Raw genomic sequence first — 19,754 nt, 5'->3', positions numbered from 1 at the left:
CATTCTTTACTATAGTTTTATTATTGATTAATTGTAATTAAAAGTTTCCCTGTTTCTGAATCCGTACGGTCGCTGTAAAAAGTCCGACCTCTGGCGGTTGAGCCTCGGCGGTGTTGCGGTCTTGTGGGCCTCATCCCTGCAGACAGACAAAGCACTTGTTCAGAAGCTGTGTGACTGTGAAGGAAACCGTTGTCTGTCTCCGCCTGGGACAGCAGCTTCAAGCGGAGTGGCGACTTTTACATTTAGTCTCAACTTAAGAAGTTTACTTTAATATTAATGTAAACATTCGGTTGATTTTCTGACGGACATATTTTGTTCTCGACTGTTCCAAACTTTGAGATCAAGAAGAGTTTTGACAGGAAACAGAGACTCCTTCAGCGATCCTCAGGTAAGAAAACATGACGTTAAAAGGTTAAATATGATATCAATAACAGTAAGTCGAGTTATTCTATTGGACTACACTTGCATTAAATGTATGTCTTCTTATCAAACTGTTATCTAAAGTATTCAAGTGAACAGCGCATTAACGTTAGTAACGGTAGATTTGTAACAGGTGGGACCCCTCATGTTGTTACCTAATCACGACACGTTAACGTTCGATTTGTAACAGGTGGACCGTGTTGTTACCTAATCACGACACGTTAACGCTGGTTAGCGGTGTAACGTTAGCTGAACTAACTTTAAAGTTGGTTATTGGTTATAAAGAAGTCAGTTAAAACGATCAATACAAGAAACCTTTTGGGACAAAACAAAGAAAATCACACCAAGGAAAAACATTACTCAAACCTGTTGCATAAGTAAATGTAGCAATGCCACAGTGTACAAATTGTATAAGAACCAAAATATACTTAAAGTACCAAAAGTAAAAGTAATCATTTTGTAGAATGCCCCATTTTAGAATGATACACTACATTTTATACTGCTGTGCAGCTTAATGTGTTATAATACATAATTTATTAGTGGATTTATATTTTGTATTAATAACTAAAGTTACTAATACTTTCAAATATATGTAGCACAGTAATAAGTACAATATTGGCTTCCAAATATAAATCTATTTAGCATAAATATAAAGTATCATAAAATCAAAATACCTCAAACGTACCCCGGTAAAGTACCACTAAAGTAGCTCAAGAAAAGCATCTTTAAGTACAGTATTTGAGTAATGTGAATGGTGACATTCCAATCCGATCCTAAAATCGCCGCAGGTTCACAACCTGTAAGCTGTAAATTGTGATGTTTTCTGTGATGTTAAATGTGTGTGTGTGTGTGTGTGTGTGTGTGTGTGTGTGTGTGTGTGTGTGTTTTGTGTGTGTGTGTTTATATCATTGATTGCAGAGCTCAACAGTAAGGATTTCCATTGGCAACCATTTTGAGAAATTCTTGGCCTTTGGTTTCCAAATCAGTGACTTGGTAAAACTAGGTACAGCAAACAGCAGAATGTGCACCCCAAAATAAATAAATGTTTAATAGTCGTTTCAGTAATATCGAAATATTGCTGTTACAGTCAGAACCTTAATCAGATATCAAAGCTAGTGCATTTACTTGCGTGCGCACAGCATCTGTTTTAGAGACAGTGGTAAAGCAAATTAGGTGGTTTGACTCTGGGGTAACTTTCGACTAACCCATCAACATCACAAACAATGTTCTAACTAATTCAACTAACAAAGAACCAGATTAACCTGAATCAAAAACTAAAAAGGAAATAAAGTGGTGCATGGATGACGTATTTTTGTAGGCCAACTCCGGGAAGTTAGCATCACATGGTTTGTACGGACAGAGATCAACAGACAGAGAGACACGGTTTCTTAGCCTGCTTGCTTTTCGTGGTTGTGAATAGAACTTTCGGCCCTAATTCCATTTTCCATATTGTTCCATATTCGTATTTATTTGATTTTGAAATAGCCATGTTGTTATTTTGAATGATGAATGGTCCTTTTTCTCATTACACATTCCTCGTCCCTGCGGTGATTCGACTGTGAGATTGAGAGTCGAATCAGGCTCCTTAGATCGTAGAATAGTAGACTATTCAGGGTCACCCCTTCAGCCAACTACAACATGCTTGCATGAGTACACAACGAGGCTGATAAGGCTGATATAGTCTCAGCTAGCCACTTGTTAGCATCTCCCTTTTTTATGACACAGAGGAGCCTCAAAATTCACAAGAAGGGTATTTTATATATCGTAGAACAAAAAATGAAAACCTCTTAAGCTTAAACCCATTCAATATAACCATTGACTTAGAGACTAGGGAACCGGTAGTGCAAACAGGCTATCTCATATCCAGGCTTTAGGATTCATTCCTGCAGCACTTTTATTTGTGAAGTCGTGGGATGCGAAGCGTCCTGGCATCTTTGAGCTGCACAAAAAATTGTACTGCAAGCATGTACAACATACTTATTACATGTCATGTCACATTTTCATGATTAAGTTGACCTATAACTGCATAGTATCAGGATTACTAGCGTCGGGTCCTTGCTGGGTTAGCTTAGCTGCCATGCCGGCTCTTCTCCCTCTACTTCTATGGGAAGTTGACTCTCGGTCTAGCTAGACGGTCGGCCGTGGGCGGTGATCGTCTCAATTCGCTGCCCACGAATGAATCCTATCCCCACGCTTCCATCACCAGAGTTCATGAGTGTATTCTGTTGTATGTCTTAAGTGCTACAGTAATAGAGCCGAAAAGACAAAAAAGTAAGACACAAATGTAGCAAAATTCATGGGCGCTACCGACTCCAGCATCTACAGAACATGCTCTGCCGTGCAGTGAGATTAAATGCTTCCTTCATGAATTTTACTGTATTAACTGTAGTTTATCTGTTTTGCATAATTACTAATATGGAGGGTTTTTTGTTTTGTTACTAGCTAATGACTTATTAATTATACTCAGGTGCCAGTTTATTAGGTACACCAAGCTTAAACTAATGCATTACAGTAGCCCTGCAATAAATCCTACCATCATGAAGAATAGAATAGAATACACCTTTGTTTCCCAGAGTGCTTACCAAAACATAAAATCAACACAAGAGCATACAACCTGCAACAACTATGGCAATTGAACACCATTGACCACTAAAACACAGTTTACAATTAAAAAAGTATGTATAAAATACTTAAATACATCAACAACAAAAAAATCAGGTTTTGTGTTTATTCAACACCATTTACTCTAACTTCATTAATATAACTGGGGTGGACAAGCTATTAGAATCCCCCCTCAGTATAATGTCACACCCTTCAACAACACGACAGTCTCCAAAACGACAATTAAGTTGAATCAACATCTCTCTTAGCTGTTCATCTATTACTTAGTTAAAGACATGTGTACCTAAAACATCTGCAACTGAATGCATATCATGTTTTTCCACAAGTTTTTTTGTTTTTTTAAGACCCAGGTATTTTTCAGCGGGGTGTTTTTGGGCAGGAAGTCGTGGCTGACTCCTGTGTGTATGCCAGTGGGTCTCAGCCTACATTGGGCTCGGGCCTGATTGTTTTTGACAGATGTGAGACATGTGACTGTTTGACTGGAATTCCATTATCAGCAGCAGATGATAGAATCTCTGTGTTGTAGAGGAGCTCAGGCTGGTGGGTGTCTGACTGTGGTCCAAACACTGTGCTTTCTGCCCAGCATGAAAATGAAGTTTGTGAGCCAGTTTCACACAAACAGCACTGTACTATTACTAACTGCTTCTGATAATACTACTGCTGAGTAAAAGTACACTGCACTGTGTTGGGAATTTTCTGTTAATTTTCTGTTAAATAACTAAAAAGCTTCCCCTCAGAGCTTTAAAGATTCATCGATTAGTTGTCAATAATTAAATTAGTCGTCAACTATTTTGAAAATCAAGTAATCAGTTTGAGTAATTTTCTAAGAAAAGTAAATATTTCTGGTTTGTTTACTCCTATTTGACAGTTAACTGAATAACCAAAACAAGACATTTGAGGATGGTCATCTTGGGCTGTGGGAAATACTGATGAACATTTTATAGACCAAACAACTAATCGATCAATCGAGAAAATAATTAATCTGCATTGAAAATAAACATTAGTTGCAGCCTACTTCCCTTAATGCAAAGCAAATGTCCCAGATAAGACACAATCACATATTTCTCGTCTACAGCTGCAACTAAGAATTATCATCATTATTGATTAATCTGCCAATTATATATATTTTTTTACTTAGTGATTAATTAATTTGTCAATAATATGTTAAAAAAATATATTGGAAAATGCCCAATATCCCAAGTTAAAGTCACCAAATGTTTGGTTTTGTCAGTTTAACAGTCCAAAACCCAAAGATATTCTGTTTTCTACAACTAAGACCAAGCGGCATATTCCTATATTTGAGACAATTAATCATTGCAGCTCCAGCTGGGTCCAAAGAAAACTGTCTGTGATTTCTGCCTCACAAAGATTCGCACTACTGTCGAATGCTTCCTGTAGAATTTTCCTACTTTAATACACTGAAAAAAAAGACAACGTTTTGAGCCCATATTGGCTGTTTGGCAGGTTTAGAGGAGTTTAAAAAAACAGCCAGTTTGTGCTCAACATGTTGTACTTTTCCTAATCTTATATCTGGGGCCTTGGGTGGTAGAACTTGCAATTGTTTGGTCGTTGTCAGTATAATTTAGTTTCATTGTAATTTCAAACACTGACAGTATAAATTAACCTAAGACCCAGTGGCTTAGGAGACGGACTGTTTATCAACATTAAAGGACACCTGACACTGCTGTGCACCACATCCACCTGTCCTCCTCTCTTTCTGTCTCTTTCTCCGGCCTCACTCCACTCAGGAGCAGCACAGAGAAGCCCTTGTTTGATCCTGCCGGGACAGTGCCCCAATTTTCCTTTTTTTTTTTACCCTGACTCCATGGCAACATTGTTCCCGTGACGAGCAGCCTTGACTTTTGCCCCTCCTGCTCCCAAAACAAAGGCAAGAAGTTATGGAGGGAGGGATCGAAGGGGGAGAGGAGAGTCTGGGGACAGGAGGAATTGTGAGGGGGATGAAGGATATGGAGGAATGAGGAAGGGAATAATGGGAAGGTGTCTTGGATGGAGGCTCTGAGGCGAGACTTCTTCTGCCGTTTGTGCCAGTGTCCCATAAAGAAAGGAGAGTTATTACTGGAGACTGGAGACTGTGGGCAGTGCCAGGGACTATCTCTCTGTCTGGGTTATGTAGACAGTCTCACAGATGTGAGCTGCCGTGGAATTGTGAGGAGGAAACGTTTGGATCGTTCATATCACATCGTGCAGGATTCTCCTAGTGTCTGATAGTGTGACGCTCGTGACCTTCGAAGATGCAGCTCGCATCTTTACTCCCTCACATTCTCATCAAGGTGCCTGAACAGGAACAAAATATAGTTGAAAGAGAGTTATTTGTCATTGTTAAAACTATTGCTGTTGTGCCGCTGGAAGCGTTCGGAAAGCACTTTGCAAACATCCCTGAAACGATTATTCAAATATCCGTTATTTTCATCAGCAATTAAGCTCTTGATTATTTTCTCAATAAATTGATTGATCGTTTGGTCAATAAAATGTAAGTAAGTGTTTAAAAAAACGGCCAACCCAATTTCACTGAGCTCTATGTGACATATTCAAATCACATGGTTTGTTCAGCTAACAGTCCTAAAGTAAAAAACTTTCAGTTGAGTTCACTTTCATTCATGACAAAACCTTTTTACTTGAAAAATGACTCAAGGATTTATCAATATATCAAAATAGTTAATACATTTTCTGCTTTTTTCTGTTATATATTTTGAAAACATTGTGTTTTGGAATGTTGATCTGATAAATCAAGTCATTTTAACAACTGACCTCTGGCTTTGGGAACATGTACTGGGCATTTTCACTACTTTGTGACATTTTTATAGACTATACAATTAATCAGTTAATTCTCTAAAAAAGATAAATCAACAAAAGTAACAATTAGCTGCACCTTTTGGATTAATGACGTATGTCCCTTATTGTTGTGTAGTAATCTTATTGATAGATGACATGTTACTGTCTGTTACAAGGACTCAGCATTGTGGTCATATCAGGTGGAGATTAGAGTTGGCAAATAAAGTAAAAGCAGTATTAATGTTCCATTTTTTTTTTCTGCAGTAACTTTCTCAGCTTTTTACATGCCTTTTAACTGAAACATGTGGGCAGCCCCCTCCCTGTAGGGCTCAATGTAGACGATTGTTAAGTCGTATACACTGTGGCCTTGGATATCTCTCTGTAAGATTTGTAACGAGAAAGAAAACAAGAAAAATGTGCTTGGGGATTAGCGGGAGTTGAAATGTTCAAAGACTGGCTGGACATTGTGGAGGCCGGAGAGAGACTCCTACAGTCAGTGAAGAGGCAAAAAGGAAAGTATTGTTGTTTGGCTGCGCTCCCTGTCCTGGTACCGACATCTCCACACTGATTCAGACTTCGCTGGTTCAGAAACCTCAAAGCTTAAGGTCAATGTAGGAAAGCAGTTCTAATCTAGTTTATATTATGATAAGTGTTGAACTTTCTGCTCTCTGTAAAACCTAATTTACTGAACCTGACAGAAATATAAAGTTGCACAAACAAGCCTAACTTGTGCCCTCATAAATCACACTCCCTGGAAATGGTAAAACATTTACACTGTTCTGTTACTAAATCTCATTGTCAAAGACAGTCACGCCTAACTTTCCATATCTCCACGTAGCATTACTCATATCAGTGCAGCTGAAAAACAGAGATGGACAAATCTTACCAGCTTTGTGCAGTACACTTTGCTCTCTCCACTTTCCATAAACTCTTTCTGTTTTGTTCGGTTTTGTTTTTACAGTCCGGGACATCTTTGAGCGATGTTTGACAAGCAGCACTACGAGAGTCCACCTGTCTACAGTCCTCCCTTCAGCTCACCATCCAACAATGGCTTTGGCCCTCCAGGCAGCTTCAATGCCCCTCAGAGCGATTACAATGCATACCCACCTCCCCCGGGATCGTACTACATTGAGGACAAACCGCAGCACTTCTACAAATGGCTGTCACCTCCGGGGATCATCAAGGCCATGATGGCTACGGTGATCGTGTTGTGCGTGGCGATATTTGCCTGCGTGGCCTCCACTCTCATGTGGGACATGCAGTATGGAATGGGCATGGGAATGGGAATGGGCTATGGCAGTGGATACAGTGGCGGCAGCTACGGCTCAGGATACGGTGGTTATGGAGGAGGCTACGGAGGAGGCTACGGAGGAGGCTACGGCAACAGCTATGGCACATCCTACATCTCACCGTACTCAGCCAAAACCGCCATGATTGCCATGGCAGCCATCAACTTCATAGGGGCACTGGCCTTCTTCATTACCAGCTTCTCTAAATCCAACATGGTCCGCTGTAGGAAGTTCTTTCTGGCCCTCATGGTAGCCAGCATCATTATGGCCATCCTGCAGGTAAGACTCACATTTTATAGTCTCCAATCACTCTATGTGGAGGAAACATAAAACATGACACTGGTGATGGGTGATTCATTTGAAGCATAAGATTTATCTGTAGAGGGAACAAGAAATATTGCAGAAATCACAATCTAAGTAGAACATAGATAACTTAAAATCAGACTGAAGACTCAATTGTAAAATTATTACAAAAATGTAATACAATACACTAAGATGCAGGGTGATATACTCATGCTAAAACTGAAATTAATTTTCAATCGTACCGCCTCATAATGGTTCTACACTGTAGGTGTTTAAAAATATATGTGAATTACATCAGCAATTTCCTGCTGCAGTATCCCACATTCATGTCTAATATTTGGAGGTTTCCTTCTCACATCCCAACTAACAGTGAAAACACATATCTCTGTCATGAACAGTATTTAAATGTGCATGTTTTTGAAACACCCTGAACACCAGTGTATAATCTGAAACAAGACTAACTGTGTATACAGTTTAACTCTCTGTGGTCTACATACTGAGTTGGTTAAAGCAGATGTTCATACACATGTACGTTCAAGATCACACTTTTATAATAGTACTAACATATTAATAGTATGAACTGTAGATTCAAAAATTAAACGGCACCAGTCTTTCTGGGATCCAATCTGTTGATTTTATTTCAACCTGAACAGAATATAGCCGAGATGTTCAATATAGAAAGAAAGACTTCAGTTTAGGAAAATGTATACAAGGACTTTCTCTTCATTAAATCATCAACCTTTTGATGTTTATTTTACATATCAGGGCCTTGTTTTCTACTTTCTTAAATAGTTGTTTGTTTTCTTAAACCTGTAAAGGTGTTACAGTTTATCTGTGCTCATTTTTTTCGATCATTGTTTGTTCCAGGGCATCATCAGCATCGTCTACATCGTTGGGGTGAACCCCATGGCCCAGGGCTCCTCCAGTATGATGTACAATCCCATGTTAATGATGTGCCAGAACCTCTACCAGACCAGCTACTCACAGATGGGAGGAGTGGGAGGCTTCCCCATTTACAACCAGTATCTCTACCATTACTGCTTTGTTGACCCACAGGAGGTGTGTTGATATTAAGTAGATACCAACGGTTGAGTCAGTATTTGATATAACTCTCTTGAGGATCAATTCAAGTGGATGTATTATTCTATTTATAACATAATTTTAAATTGTAGTAGTAGTAACTGTAGTAGCTTATTTGGAAGGTTGAATTGGATGAGCGGTGACGGCCACAACGTATATTTTTAACTAACTATTTTGTCAGAACTACAGCCCAAAACACAAATATATTCAATATATTCAATTCAATTCAGTGATGTGAAACAAAGACAAGCAGCAAATCCTCACATTTTTCGAGCGTAACCAGTAAATGTTTGGCGTTGTTTATTATTAGATTATTATTTAATTATCAGATTTTTTGTTGTTGATGATTAGGTTTGTGTTCATAAAAAGAATGTGATGGAAATGCTTTGTGTTTATTCGTGCATCACTCACCAACGTTTTTTGTGAAAATTTGTTAAAAATGTGAGATAAATCTGGACTCAGCATATTCACATATTATCAGCATAATTAGCAGCTTTATCTTACAACTTATCTCCTTGAGAACATTCCAGATTTTATTGTCATATTCTTGCTTTTCTAGGGAGTTGCCATGGTGTGTGGATTCCTGGTTGTCATTGCCTTCGGTGTTGCGGCTTTCTTTGCTCACAAAACAAGAGGGAAGATCTGGCGCTACGGGAAACCAAATATCTACTGGGAAGAGCCTCTTGTTGGTGGGAAGGCCTCAGAGGGCAGAGACGTAGAGGAATGGGTAAGACAAAAGGATGGTAGCCACAGGTTAATAAGATTTACATGGGATTTACAAAGAAAAATCACATTTCCGACCCTAACTGACCCTGAGTTTGGGCATGCACAGCTTGCAGTCAAATGAACAGGGTCACAGAGGGTTTAACTCCAGCCTAAGGAAAGTTGATGGAATACAATGTTCACAGATGGATTTGATTAGAGGATGAAACTAGAGAACATCTTGTGTTGGGGTCACACCAGCCCAAATCGGGCTTTATTTTTTTCAGGTTCCATCTTATATTTTTCCCAAATTCCTTGTTTTCCATTTGGATTGTTCTAAATTGCCGGTCAGCTACCACCACAAATAGAATCTAATCCTGTAGGAAATACTGATTCTGTACCTACGCTGACGTTGTTCTTACACTGATGTAAAGTAGGTCCAGTGAGGTATTCCTACTGCTTAGGTAGTCATCAGTTATAAAGATAGGTTAGGGGATAGTGGTGATGCAGTAAAATAAAGCTGCGACTTTGCACATTACCAAAGTTGGTTTGTCACTTGTTATGCTATGTGACACAATATGTCCAGATGTTGTTCACCAGTTCAAAATCTCTCATATGTTTTCATTGTTTGAGTTTAAGAGTCCAAATGGAACGTCATATACAGATCTTTATGAGTTTACTGGATCCAGCAGGGAAATGGTCACACTACCGTAACAGTGTCTCCTCTGACTGACTCACTTTGTTCAGGGTCAATGACTGTTTGCTCATGGTCTACTACCTGGTTTCACTCTGAATAATCATTAACCACCTGAGAAGATAATAAGCAAGCAGGCAGTTTCTGGAGAGACGGCCTTCCCGTTTTTAAATGTCAACATCACACTAGTCACATGAGACCTGAGATATGGGTTAATTATTGACTAGACCTGCCACTTTTCAAATGATGCCTGTTTTATACAGTGAATGACAACACGTTAACATCAAAAGCTCTGTACACTCAGTTTTTTGTATTGTTCTGTATCTTAAAACTAGGTCTGTAGAATATTTCCGCTCTGTTTCTAAAAACCATAGTCAGCATCCTCCCCAACACATGGTGTCCACATCCAATGTTTGCTTTAACATTGTGCAGGGGAGTGTCAGGAACACAAATCAATACATGCAGACACATGGCATATTGTACGTGAATGCCAATCGCAAGTGAAATGAACACAAATAAATTAAAAAAAAAGCTAAATTCCTGAAAGAAAAAATAAATAAACAAAACAAAATATTGCTAGAAAACCCCCCATCCAGCCATCTATTTGCCCATGCTAACTGACAGTGATATGTCTAGCATCCAAACCTTATTTAAATGGTGTGCTAATTGTTTTATTTTAGTTGACAGGTACACTCCAAGGGCTTAGAAGTTCCAGCTAGGCTCTAATATTTGATCAAATCAGTCAATGAACTACATAGAAAATGCTGCCGGTCACACTTTATCTCTTGCACTAAACAGACATGGTGTTTTGTTGGATCATATAGAGCTGTTTGTTTTTAAGAGTGGTCGTCTTTGCCTCGAACATGGATACATGCACATGGAGGTGTACAGACAGAGCAGAGTAGATGAGTCAAGCCTAGAGTGAATACTATGACTAGCACTAGTGTCTGACAATGGAGCCATGCTCACTGATGTCATCGGACTTAATGGTGGGTACAGTAATGGAGTGTGCACTGCTGCTGCATTTAAAAGTTTCATGTTAAAATTGCTTTAAAAAAGAGTAAGAGATATTTAGTTTACTATAAAGGGTAGTGAAAAGGGAAAAGGGTTTCCAAGGAAGATGAATCTTGGAAGATGTGATTGTTATTGAAGGTCTGATGACTTTATTATCTATAGTTACGTATTTTATCTTTGGAAAAACCTCAATAAACAGGGTATGTTAGTGTGGTAGAACTGAACTCATTTCCCTCATATTTCCAATGTTCCACACTGCAGTTATTTATTTTCTATAAAGCTGTGCTACCTGCAGTCTGTATCTGTGCCACAAAATGAGTCATCCGCCTTGTTTGACTCCTTTAAACACAAGGCCAGTGACAGTCTAAGGCTGTGGTTGGTTTGAGATTGTACCCATCTCTGTTGCTGAGCTCAGGGAGGCCTGGCATGCTCTGATGACCTCACACACTGGCCTCATTCAGCTGCTGCATTGTGTCTGCTGCATGAGGTCATCAGAGTGGGTCTCTGCAGGGCTGTGTGCTGGAAACATTGAAGAGCTGCACAGCTGACAGGGAAAGCATCCTAGGCTGGTTTCATAGACGCCGTTTAAACATCCAAAATAGAGAGTGAATGTTGTTTGAAGCAAAAGTATAACGTTGTTAAAACATTATACCATGTAGACATTAAAGGTGCAATGTGTAATACCTGGCCACATGCTCCAAACAAATAGGGGGCATGTATTTCACCTCTTTTACTAGTTCCATACAACCTAAATTTACAGTCATCAGTTTAAAAAATAAAGTTACGGGCCAACTGATAATTTACAGCTGAGCAAGAAAATTCTATCAGACTCTGAGAGCCCGTCAAAATATCACTGCTATCTTTATATCACGTGTGGCGTCGGCCTACAGTTTAGGTTAGCCATCTTTGTATTGACTGTGCCACTAAATGCTGGCTGTACGGTCAGTGTACGTTTTGATAGTTTGTTTAATGGATTAAATCCAAAGTGGCAGAAACGGGGAAACAACTCGTATTTTTGTCCCACCAGCAGGGGACTACCTTCTGAAAGGGCTAAACGAAAATACGAGTTGTTTTCTCTTTTCTCACACTTTGGATTTAATCCAATAAACAAATGTACACCGACCCTGTAGCTTCAATGTGATTGACAAGTTCTTGGTGCAGCTCTACTTTTTCGTCCTCTCATGTTGGACTGAGGGCAGACTGAACACTACAGCATCTCACTATCGCCTTTCAAGGTACAAGTAGTATGACAAAACAGGACCAGCCGGGGCTAGTGGTTAGCATGCTCATTTCAATAGATATCTCTGTGACGCAATACATAGACATCTTTGACATCATGTCAAAACTGTTACTTCTTCATATTCTGTTGATAACGTTAGGTAATTATTTTAAAATTCTGGCCATATCTTCCACACATTGTACCTTTAAACAAGTTAGAATAATATTGTATTAGGAAACAAAATGTTGCTGCACCCTGAATAACAAAGATTTTTGAAATATTTCTTTCAAAGTGGAATCCCTGGTCTGACAGATTGGGTTTATTGTTTGCCACTTGAAAAAAGGCTTTGTGTTATTGACATAGATAGGTCTCTTCAAGGAAGAGTACTGTAGAGTGTAGAGAAATATCTAAATGCGATTAGTTTGACCAGTTGTCCATCAAATGAGGATTTCAGGTTTGAAGACCTGATGATTTTTTTTTTCAAAATTAATTCCCGACATTTTAGTGAAAAGACAACTTTTAGCTAAACTTCAGATATTTACCTGCTTATCTACAGCTGACGTAATTTGCCAGCTAAAGTTGTCCTTCCAGATGATGCAGTCCAAAGTCGATGGTGGCTCATTCATTGTATTTTCTCTTTTAAATATGTCAATCACTGCTACTCAATAAAACTTGCTGTGAATACATTCACAATAGATTTGCAAAGCACAAGTGCATCATCTTTGGTAAAGCACATCACTGCAATTAAGAGTGTTTTTTTAATATCCAAGTAGACATTTCTACCCTTTTCCATCATGACTCTTCTTTTATCACACATACACTATTCCCTCACTTTGCATGTCGCTGTGCTTTGCTTTTCTCCTTCTCTCATCAACATCCACAGCTTCATCTCGCTGCCTCACTCTGTCTCTCTCCATCTTTGACTTCATGCTTTTCTTCACCAGGTCCAGGACTCTCAGACATTCTTACTTTGCGTACACACTGTGCTCACAGCCCAGCAGACGCTGTGCTGCACATTGAGAGTGCATTGTTGGGATTCTTACATGTAGTGAAGTCTTCAAATAGGATTCTCCTGCAGCGGCAAGAAGGGCAAGTCTCCCCCACCCAAGCACTCCACCCACCATGATTATTGTTTCTTGGGGGCTAGGCTGATGCTCCTGCACTGTGAGGAATTTAAGAGATTGCTCAGTAATATACCACCCAAGTAAGCAGGAGGGTTAATGTTTTTTTTAGGGTTATGTAAAGTTGGGGAATAGTACATTCTCACCTCTAAGCAGGACTGGTTCTGAAATACATTATAGAGAAGTACAGCAAACATTAATGCCTTCTTGTACAGGTGCAGGTGCCTCACGCTGCTCTGCACAGTTTCAATGTTTTTCCAGCCCCAACCATTTTCAGTGCTATTTAGTGTACAAAGTCATGTGCCTGCTTAATTTAAAACCCGCCTCACATCCTCTTTGTGTTATTACATTTGAAAAACAACCAAAGGGTCTCTGCTAAAGCCAGTTAGTCCTTCATGTAGCAGAGAAACAGTAAGACTCGTTTACAGTTTAGACTTAAATGCTTTGTGTAGCGGTTATGTAAAAGATGTCTAATGATTGATACGTTTACTGGAACCAGTGGGGGAAACAGTAACCACCCCTGAGGCCTTCATTGTGAGGAATTCCCTCATGCAGGCTGTCTGAACTCACAGGAAGGACTTGAAAATACAGATTAAGAGGAATTTATTTACATGACAGACCTTTTGTTCGAAGACAGAAAGGGTGAACACATCCGTTCCAGGTGTTCATGAAGACATAAGACAATATAAAGTAAAAGTAAAGCTGAAATTATTGTCAGATATTTTCTGTGTGTATATTATATCCTCACTTATGACCACTCTTTTTAGGTTATAGGGCTTTTAGAAACAAAGTTAATGAAATGCTGTAAACAAGAGACCATCAATGGTTTAGTCAGCCTTTGTTTTTGTTGTCTTGACCTTTTCAAGCGCGGTGAACCAAACAGATAACCCTCATTGGAGGAGTTGGCCTGTGCTGTCCAATTACACGCCTGACTGTTCTTTCAAGGAGAAAAATAACGGTTTCTTTAACAGGATGCCAGTCAGAAAATGAGCCTGTTCATTGTGAGCGCTGTAGTTGTTTGTTTGTGTTTGCTGAGTCTGTTCCTTCTATTTCCTGCCTGCTATAGGTGAACAATGTGGAGGAAAGCCGCAGTCTTCAAGACGCCCCAACCCTGCTGGTGTCAGAGAAGGGAGCCGGGCTGCTCAACGCCTCAGCGAACAGCGTCATCTCCTTCCCCCCGCCCAAGGTGGACAGCAGCTCCTACAATGAGGACACCTACGACAACAAAGAGTGGGTGACCTGTATTCACATCCTCCTTGTCCGCTCAGATTATAGAATTATACATACAAATCAGATGAAGCATGTTTTAACTAATTTGAGCCCCAGACTTCAAGATGAGTCGTCAAAAATATTTGTATGTTTTACAGGAAGACAGATATATTTGGTATATAACATGTAGATAGATAGATGGATAGATTCCACACAAACAATGAAACTCCAAACATGTGACTACACAAGCAATATCTAATCACTGCTTTGGTTTAAAGCCCATGAAAACATATTGCCTCTGTTGAGCCCTGTGTGTGACCTTTGAGCCCTTGTTGGATTAACTTTCCCTTGTTTTTTTTCTCATGTTCATTGAAATCTCTTAGGAAGGGAAAAGGCAGGATGTTGGTGAACGAATGTATTTGCTTTTCTTTAATGCTAGAAATTATTTCTCATGCACCTTGTTTTTGTTTGCCTTAGTATTCTCAAGACTGCAGTGTGTTTGACTAAAAGTGCATTTCTCTTCACGCTTACTTAACATCTCAGGACCTTTGAAAAAAACATGTCAAGCTCGTATCAGAAATATGCTCTGAACGACCTGATTAAGGAGAATTGCAATAATACAATTTTACAAAGCAGGATTTAGATTTGGTTCAAAGTACAGAATATTATTGTTTTGATGATTTCCTCTCTCACAAAGTAAACATAGCTGGCGTTTTCATAAGCAGAAGAATGTTGGAGTGCTCTATTGTTGACAGCCTTTTTTTCAAAGAAGTTGTAATATCTGCACTGCTGGATTTGGATTCCTCTGCAAATCCCTCCGAACAAAATTGAGCATGTTTCCTCCTTCCCGTTATTAAAACGCTGTACCTGTCACTGAGGGCCCTTCACATGGAAGTCAAAGTGTAGGGTGTAAGAAACAATAATCATCAGTGGGTCAAAGTGTTTACCTTCCTCCATATGTTATCTGTCTGGGCCATATAAGTTAATATTTGTTTTCTTTAGACACTGTCTCACATTAGACCTTTATTTAAGTTCCTGGTGTTATTTGGGTCATGTTTGCTTTATTTGTTCTATGTGGTTAAGAGCACAATTTCCACTGGGAATGGGGTGATTTCAGTAACCTCTTTAAGGTTTTATTTTTTAATAATATCTCTTTAACAAAATTGTCTTAGTGTAATGCTATTTCCATGAAAAATACTTTTTCATTAGTGGTTCCAGTGGGAAGGCATTCATTACAGAATGTTTTAATTTTTATGTTCCTGTCCTGCAGGTACTCAGAGAGGACCAGCAGACCGTCAGAAGCCTTCTCCCATGGTGGAAGAACCAGCTCCAGCCCGTCAGAGGAGACTGGCGGCGGTCGCAAACCCTCTGCCAACAGGGGCAAGAGACGCAGACGTAACCCCGAGCTGGACGAGTCTCAGTATGAGACAGAGTACACCACAGGAGGAGAAACGGGCAATGAACTTGACGGAGAAGAGTGGGACAAGTAAGAATGTACTATTGTATCTCCCTGCAGCTCATACTTTGTCTGGATTAAAAATGGAAATGTTATTATCTTGGAACAAAGAATGTTGATTGCAGTCTCTCCCTTAGGACCAGACCCAAATTCTTTGATTCAAATGAACAACTGTAAGCTCAGAAAATCAAGCTCACGTTAGAGTGACATGATTTACAGGAACATGCAGCTGGAGCATCTTTTGGATACAAGTACAGAATAGTAAATAAACAGATGCTTAAACAGGAAAGCTTGGAAAAGGCTTCAGGCTGTACGCGCTTCTCTCTGTCCAGGAGGGTAGTTAATCCTCTGAGGCATTCAAGTTCACATGGGCTGTACTCAGGAATAATGAGAATTGGGCCAAAGGTACAAAACATGGTCGTCATTGGAGTTTATGAGAAAGCAGTTTTATTTGGCTGTTGTTCGATCCACCCACACTAACACAGCATTATTGAAACCAGTACCTACACTATTACTCATTGACCAGTGCACTGTGGTCCTGTGGTTCAGTAGTAAACTTCATAACCTCAGTAAAGGTTGTAAGGTGGGATGTTCTTGTGCAGAAAGTGTTTTTAAGTCTTTCTGATGAGGTTTTTCTCTGATGCTGAATTCTCTCCTCCTCCTCTTCCTCCTCCAGTACGTACCCAGATATAACATCTGATGCTCAGCGTCAAGACTATAAGAGAGAGTTTGATGTCGACCTTAGGGAATACAAGCGCCTGTGTACTGAGATGGACGACATTAATGACCAGTTGAACAAACTCAGCCGACAGCTGGACACACTGGATGACACCTCTGCCAAATACCAGGTCAGATATATGCAGTGCTCACCTCCTAAACTCAGGAGAAAGGAATGTATGAGCCTAAATTACAAATCAGGAATGCAATACGCAATATCATCACCTTTTCACAGTAACTTGAATAGTGATAAAATAAGCCTCATGAATTAAGAAATGTTATTCTTGTTTCTGCCAAAACAAGCTTCTCTTTCCTTACAATTCATTCAAAATATTTTTACCATTTGCAGCTGTAATTTGCTGAAATCTGTTCCACACTCCTAGTATCAGATGTGGGTCTATGCTGCGTCCTTCTTTTTCATAACTTCATTTGTAATGTTTTATGAGTTTTATGTACGGCATTGAAGAGATGCAAGTATACATTGCAAAGACTTAGATAGACACACGAAGACTAAAATCCCTGATCATCAAGGTCCTGAATGCACTAAACAGATGGAAAACAGGAAAAGTTGTATGTTGTATGTGAGAGACACAGGATCAACAAATGTTTTTTCGTCATTTTTCCACAGGCTGTAGCAGAGGAATATAATCAGTTGAAGGATCTGAAGCAGGTGAGCAGACATCTCTGATGATACTTTATATAAACTAAACTCCATAAAGACTTTATTCAAAATATATTGCAGTTATTTGTGGAAGCATTAAGTTATTAACATCCAGCTACAAAATGTCACCTCATTTAGATTTCATCGTATTCTTTTGCACATAAAACTTCTTCTCTAAACATTTTCCTTGACAGTCTATCATGAAGCTTTTATTACTTTTTATTTAGAGCAGAAGAGCTAACATTCTCACTGTCTAGAATTATTAAATAACTCGTGCATTTTTGCGCTGTTTTGTATTATTCAACAACTCATCTAGTGTTCTCTCTACTCTGTAGACATCCGACTACAGGTCTAAGAAGAAAGAGTGCCGCATGCTGAGACACAAGCTGTTCCACCTCAAACGCATGGTGAAGGACTACGACAAGAACCATTGATGAACCCACTGAGTGCTGACACTCAGCTCTGTGGTCCTCACAGCAAACACTCACAGACACACAAGATACACTCCAAAATACTACAAAGACTGTGACATACCAAGACCAAAGTTACCTGTACAGAATCAACACACTCTGGATAACACCCCACAAACACACACACACACACACACACACACACACACACACACACACACACACACACACACACACACACATACACACACACACACACACACACATAGGGAACATCAGTTATGAATAAATAACTACTTCTTTTTATAAGAAAATGGAAGCAGGGCGCTCAGCTGTAGCCACTTCCACAGCAAACACTGCCTTTTCTCTAACAATTAAGCATCATTGTTCGCAGTGTTCAGTCACTTGTGAGGATCAGAGGGTGTGGTTTTGAGAAATGTCATTAAAAATGTACCTGACCTTCAGTCACCTGTGATAACACTGCGCTAAGTTTCTGTGGCTCTGTTTGCTCTCCAACTTTTCTTTGTTTTATCTCCACAGATAGGTGGAACAGTATTGTAGAGAACTAGTAATGGGTGAGACGGGTTGCTAGGATTGTTTTGCGAGCGAATCTTTGTCACATATGAACTTTAGTTGTGCTTTTTCTCATCTTCTGCGTTAGTGTTTGTAACTAATTTTAACGTCAGTAAAGTTGAAACTGCTTTCTGCTGGGACCACGTGTTTTTACTGGCTTTTTTTTTTTTTTAAACCAATATTTTTATATTGATTGTCATTGATGCAGTGAGACCAAAAAGGGGACAAAGTCGCCAGTGAGATATGTGAGACATCGTTGTTTTATAAATGCTTTTAATGAATACTGTGCATATACGTACCAAGAACAAAATTTACAGTATATGTCTATTAGATTCAGCAGATATCTTAGTTCTGTTTTCTGTACCTACTAAAGACTCATTGTGGTTGATTTTTGATCATTTAAAATGTGCTTAAGCTATGCAAATGAGCAAAAAAAATCCTGACTACTTTATACTATATTTTTTATCATGCAAGCTCCTCAACAAACTGGAAAACACTGTTTCTTTCACTGTCTATAAGCTACGCTCATCTTTTCATTTGATTCTTTGCCAATGAAAAACGATCATCTGCTAATTCCATGTGGTAATTTTTGTATTAATCCATTTCTTGTGCAAAGTGTTAGGATCTAGTGGATGTTATAATGTTTTAATTATTCAGACACACTTTTGATTTCTCATGCTTTTGTATTAAAAGAAGAACAATGTTGTCATTTTACAAACCATTTGTGAGCCATTTATTTTTGTACGAATTTATTTTCTTCGATGCTATTATAAGACCATTTTTTGTAACTGTATACTTCCATAAGGTATGATGTCTAAAAAGTACTGAGTTCAATAATAATAAACATTTGTAATTCTCTTATAATTAGATAAACCTGTCTCTGTTTTTTTCACATCTTCCATGTTTTGCTGACCCTGCTGATAGATGCAGCTTTGTGCATCTGCAGTGAGCCTCCAGCAGGGAGAGCAGGATGACTTCAGGGAACCACGATCCAATCACTGTCAGCTCATGGTAAGCTGTTGCTGCCCTCTTTTGGTAAACTACTTTAAAACCAATTTACTATACTAGAGCTGTGCAGTTTCACAATTGTGTTGTTTAATTGTCATCATATATTGTTTTTTGCAGTTAGTACACAAAAAGAACAACAGTTTTATTTGAATTTTTACTTGAATAACTAACGAAATGCTACGAAACACTTCTAATTAACCTTCAGTTTTGCTTCTTGTATGTTCGTGTAATCTGTACTCTTTCCAGATTTCAGTGGTGGAAAGGTTTGTGTGTCTGCTCGTAACACCTGAAGTTTCTCGACAGCCTCCTGGACTCAGTTTCTTCATTTATATTTATAATCTATAATTTTATCATTCTGTACACATGACATCTATTAAATGTCCCTCTGTCCTGGGAGTGGGATCCTTCCTCTGTTCCTCTTCCTGACGTTTCTTAATTTATTTCCCAGTTAAAAGATTTTTTG

General features: G+C 39.1%; 1 protein-coding gene across 1 annotated transcript; it reads left to right on the top strand.

Annotated features, from left to right (window-relative positions):
* Positions 1-169: 169 nt before the first annotated feature.
* si:ch73-61d6.3 (occludin) lies at positions 170-19,004 on the top strand. The gene is made up of 9 exons (XM_068707561.1): positions 170-388; positions 6,797-7,403; positions 8,295-8,486; positions 9,067-9,234; positions 14,324-14,487; positions 15,737-15,952; positions 16,599-16,770; positions 17,268-17,309; positions 17,636-19,004. The coding sequence occupies exons 2-9, from the start codon at positions 6,816-6,818 to the stop codon at positions 17,732-17,734; spliced, it is 1,641 nt and encodes a 546-aa protein (XP_068563662.1). The 5' UTR covers positions 170-388; positions 6,797-6,815; the 3' UTR covers positions 17,735-19,004.
* Positions 19,005-19,754: the final 750 nt, after the last annotated feature.

The sequence above is a fragment of the Cebidichthys violaceus genome, unplaced genomic scaffold (genome assembly GCF_023349555.1).
Source record: "Cebidichthys violaceus isolate CVI_PGR_0920_01 unplaced genomic scaffold, fCebVio1.0.p SCAF_13, whole genome shotgun sequence".
Lineage (NCBI taxonomy): Eukaryota > Metazoa > Chordata > Actinopteri > Perciformes > Stichaeidae > Cebidichthys > Cebidichthys violaceus.
This window is presented reverse-complemented; position numbering and strand designations above follow the sequence as displayed.

Bases quoted from the DNA above. Each gene is read 5' to 3' on its own strand.
- si:ch73-61d6.3 (XM_068707561.1), top strand. From the start codon at position 6,816: ATGTTTGACAAGCAGCACTACGAGAGTCCACCTGTCTACAGTCCTCCC. The intron at 7,404-8,294 runs GTAAGACTCACA...TGTTTGTTCCAG, and splicing joins TCATTATGGCCATCCTGCAG to GGCATCATCAGCATCGTCTA. The intron at 16,771-17,267 runs GTCAGATATATG...ATTTTTCCACAG, and splicing joins ACACCTCTGCCAAATACCAG to GCTGTAGCAGAGGAATATAA.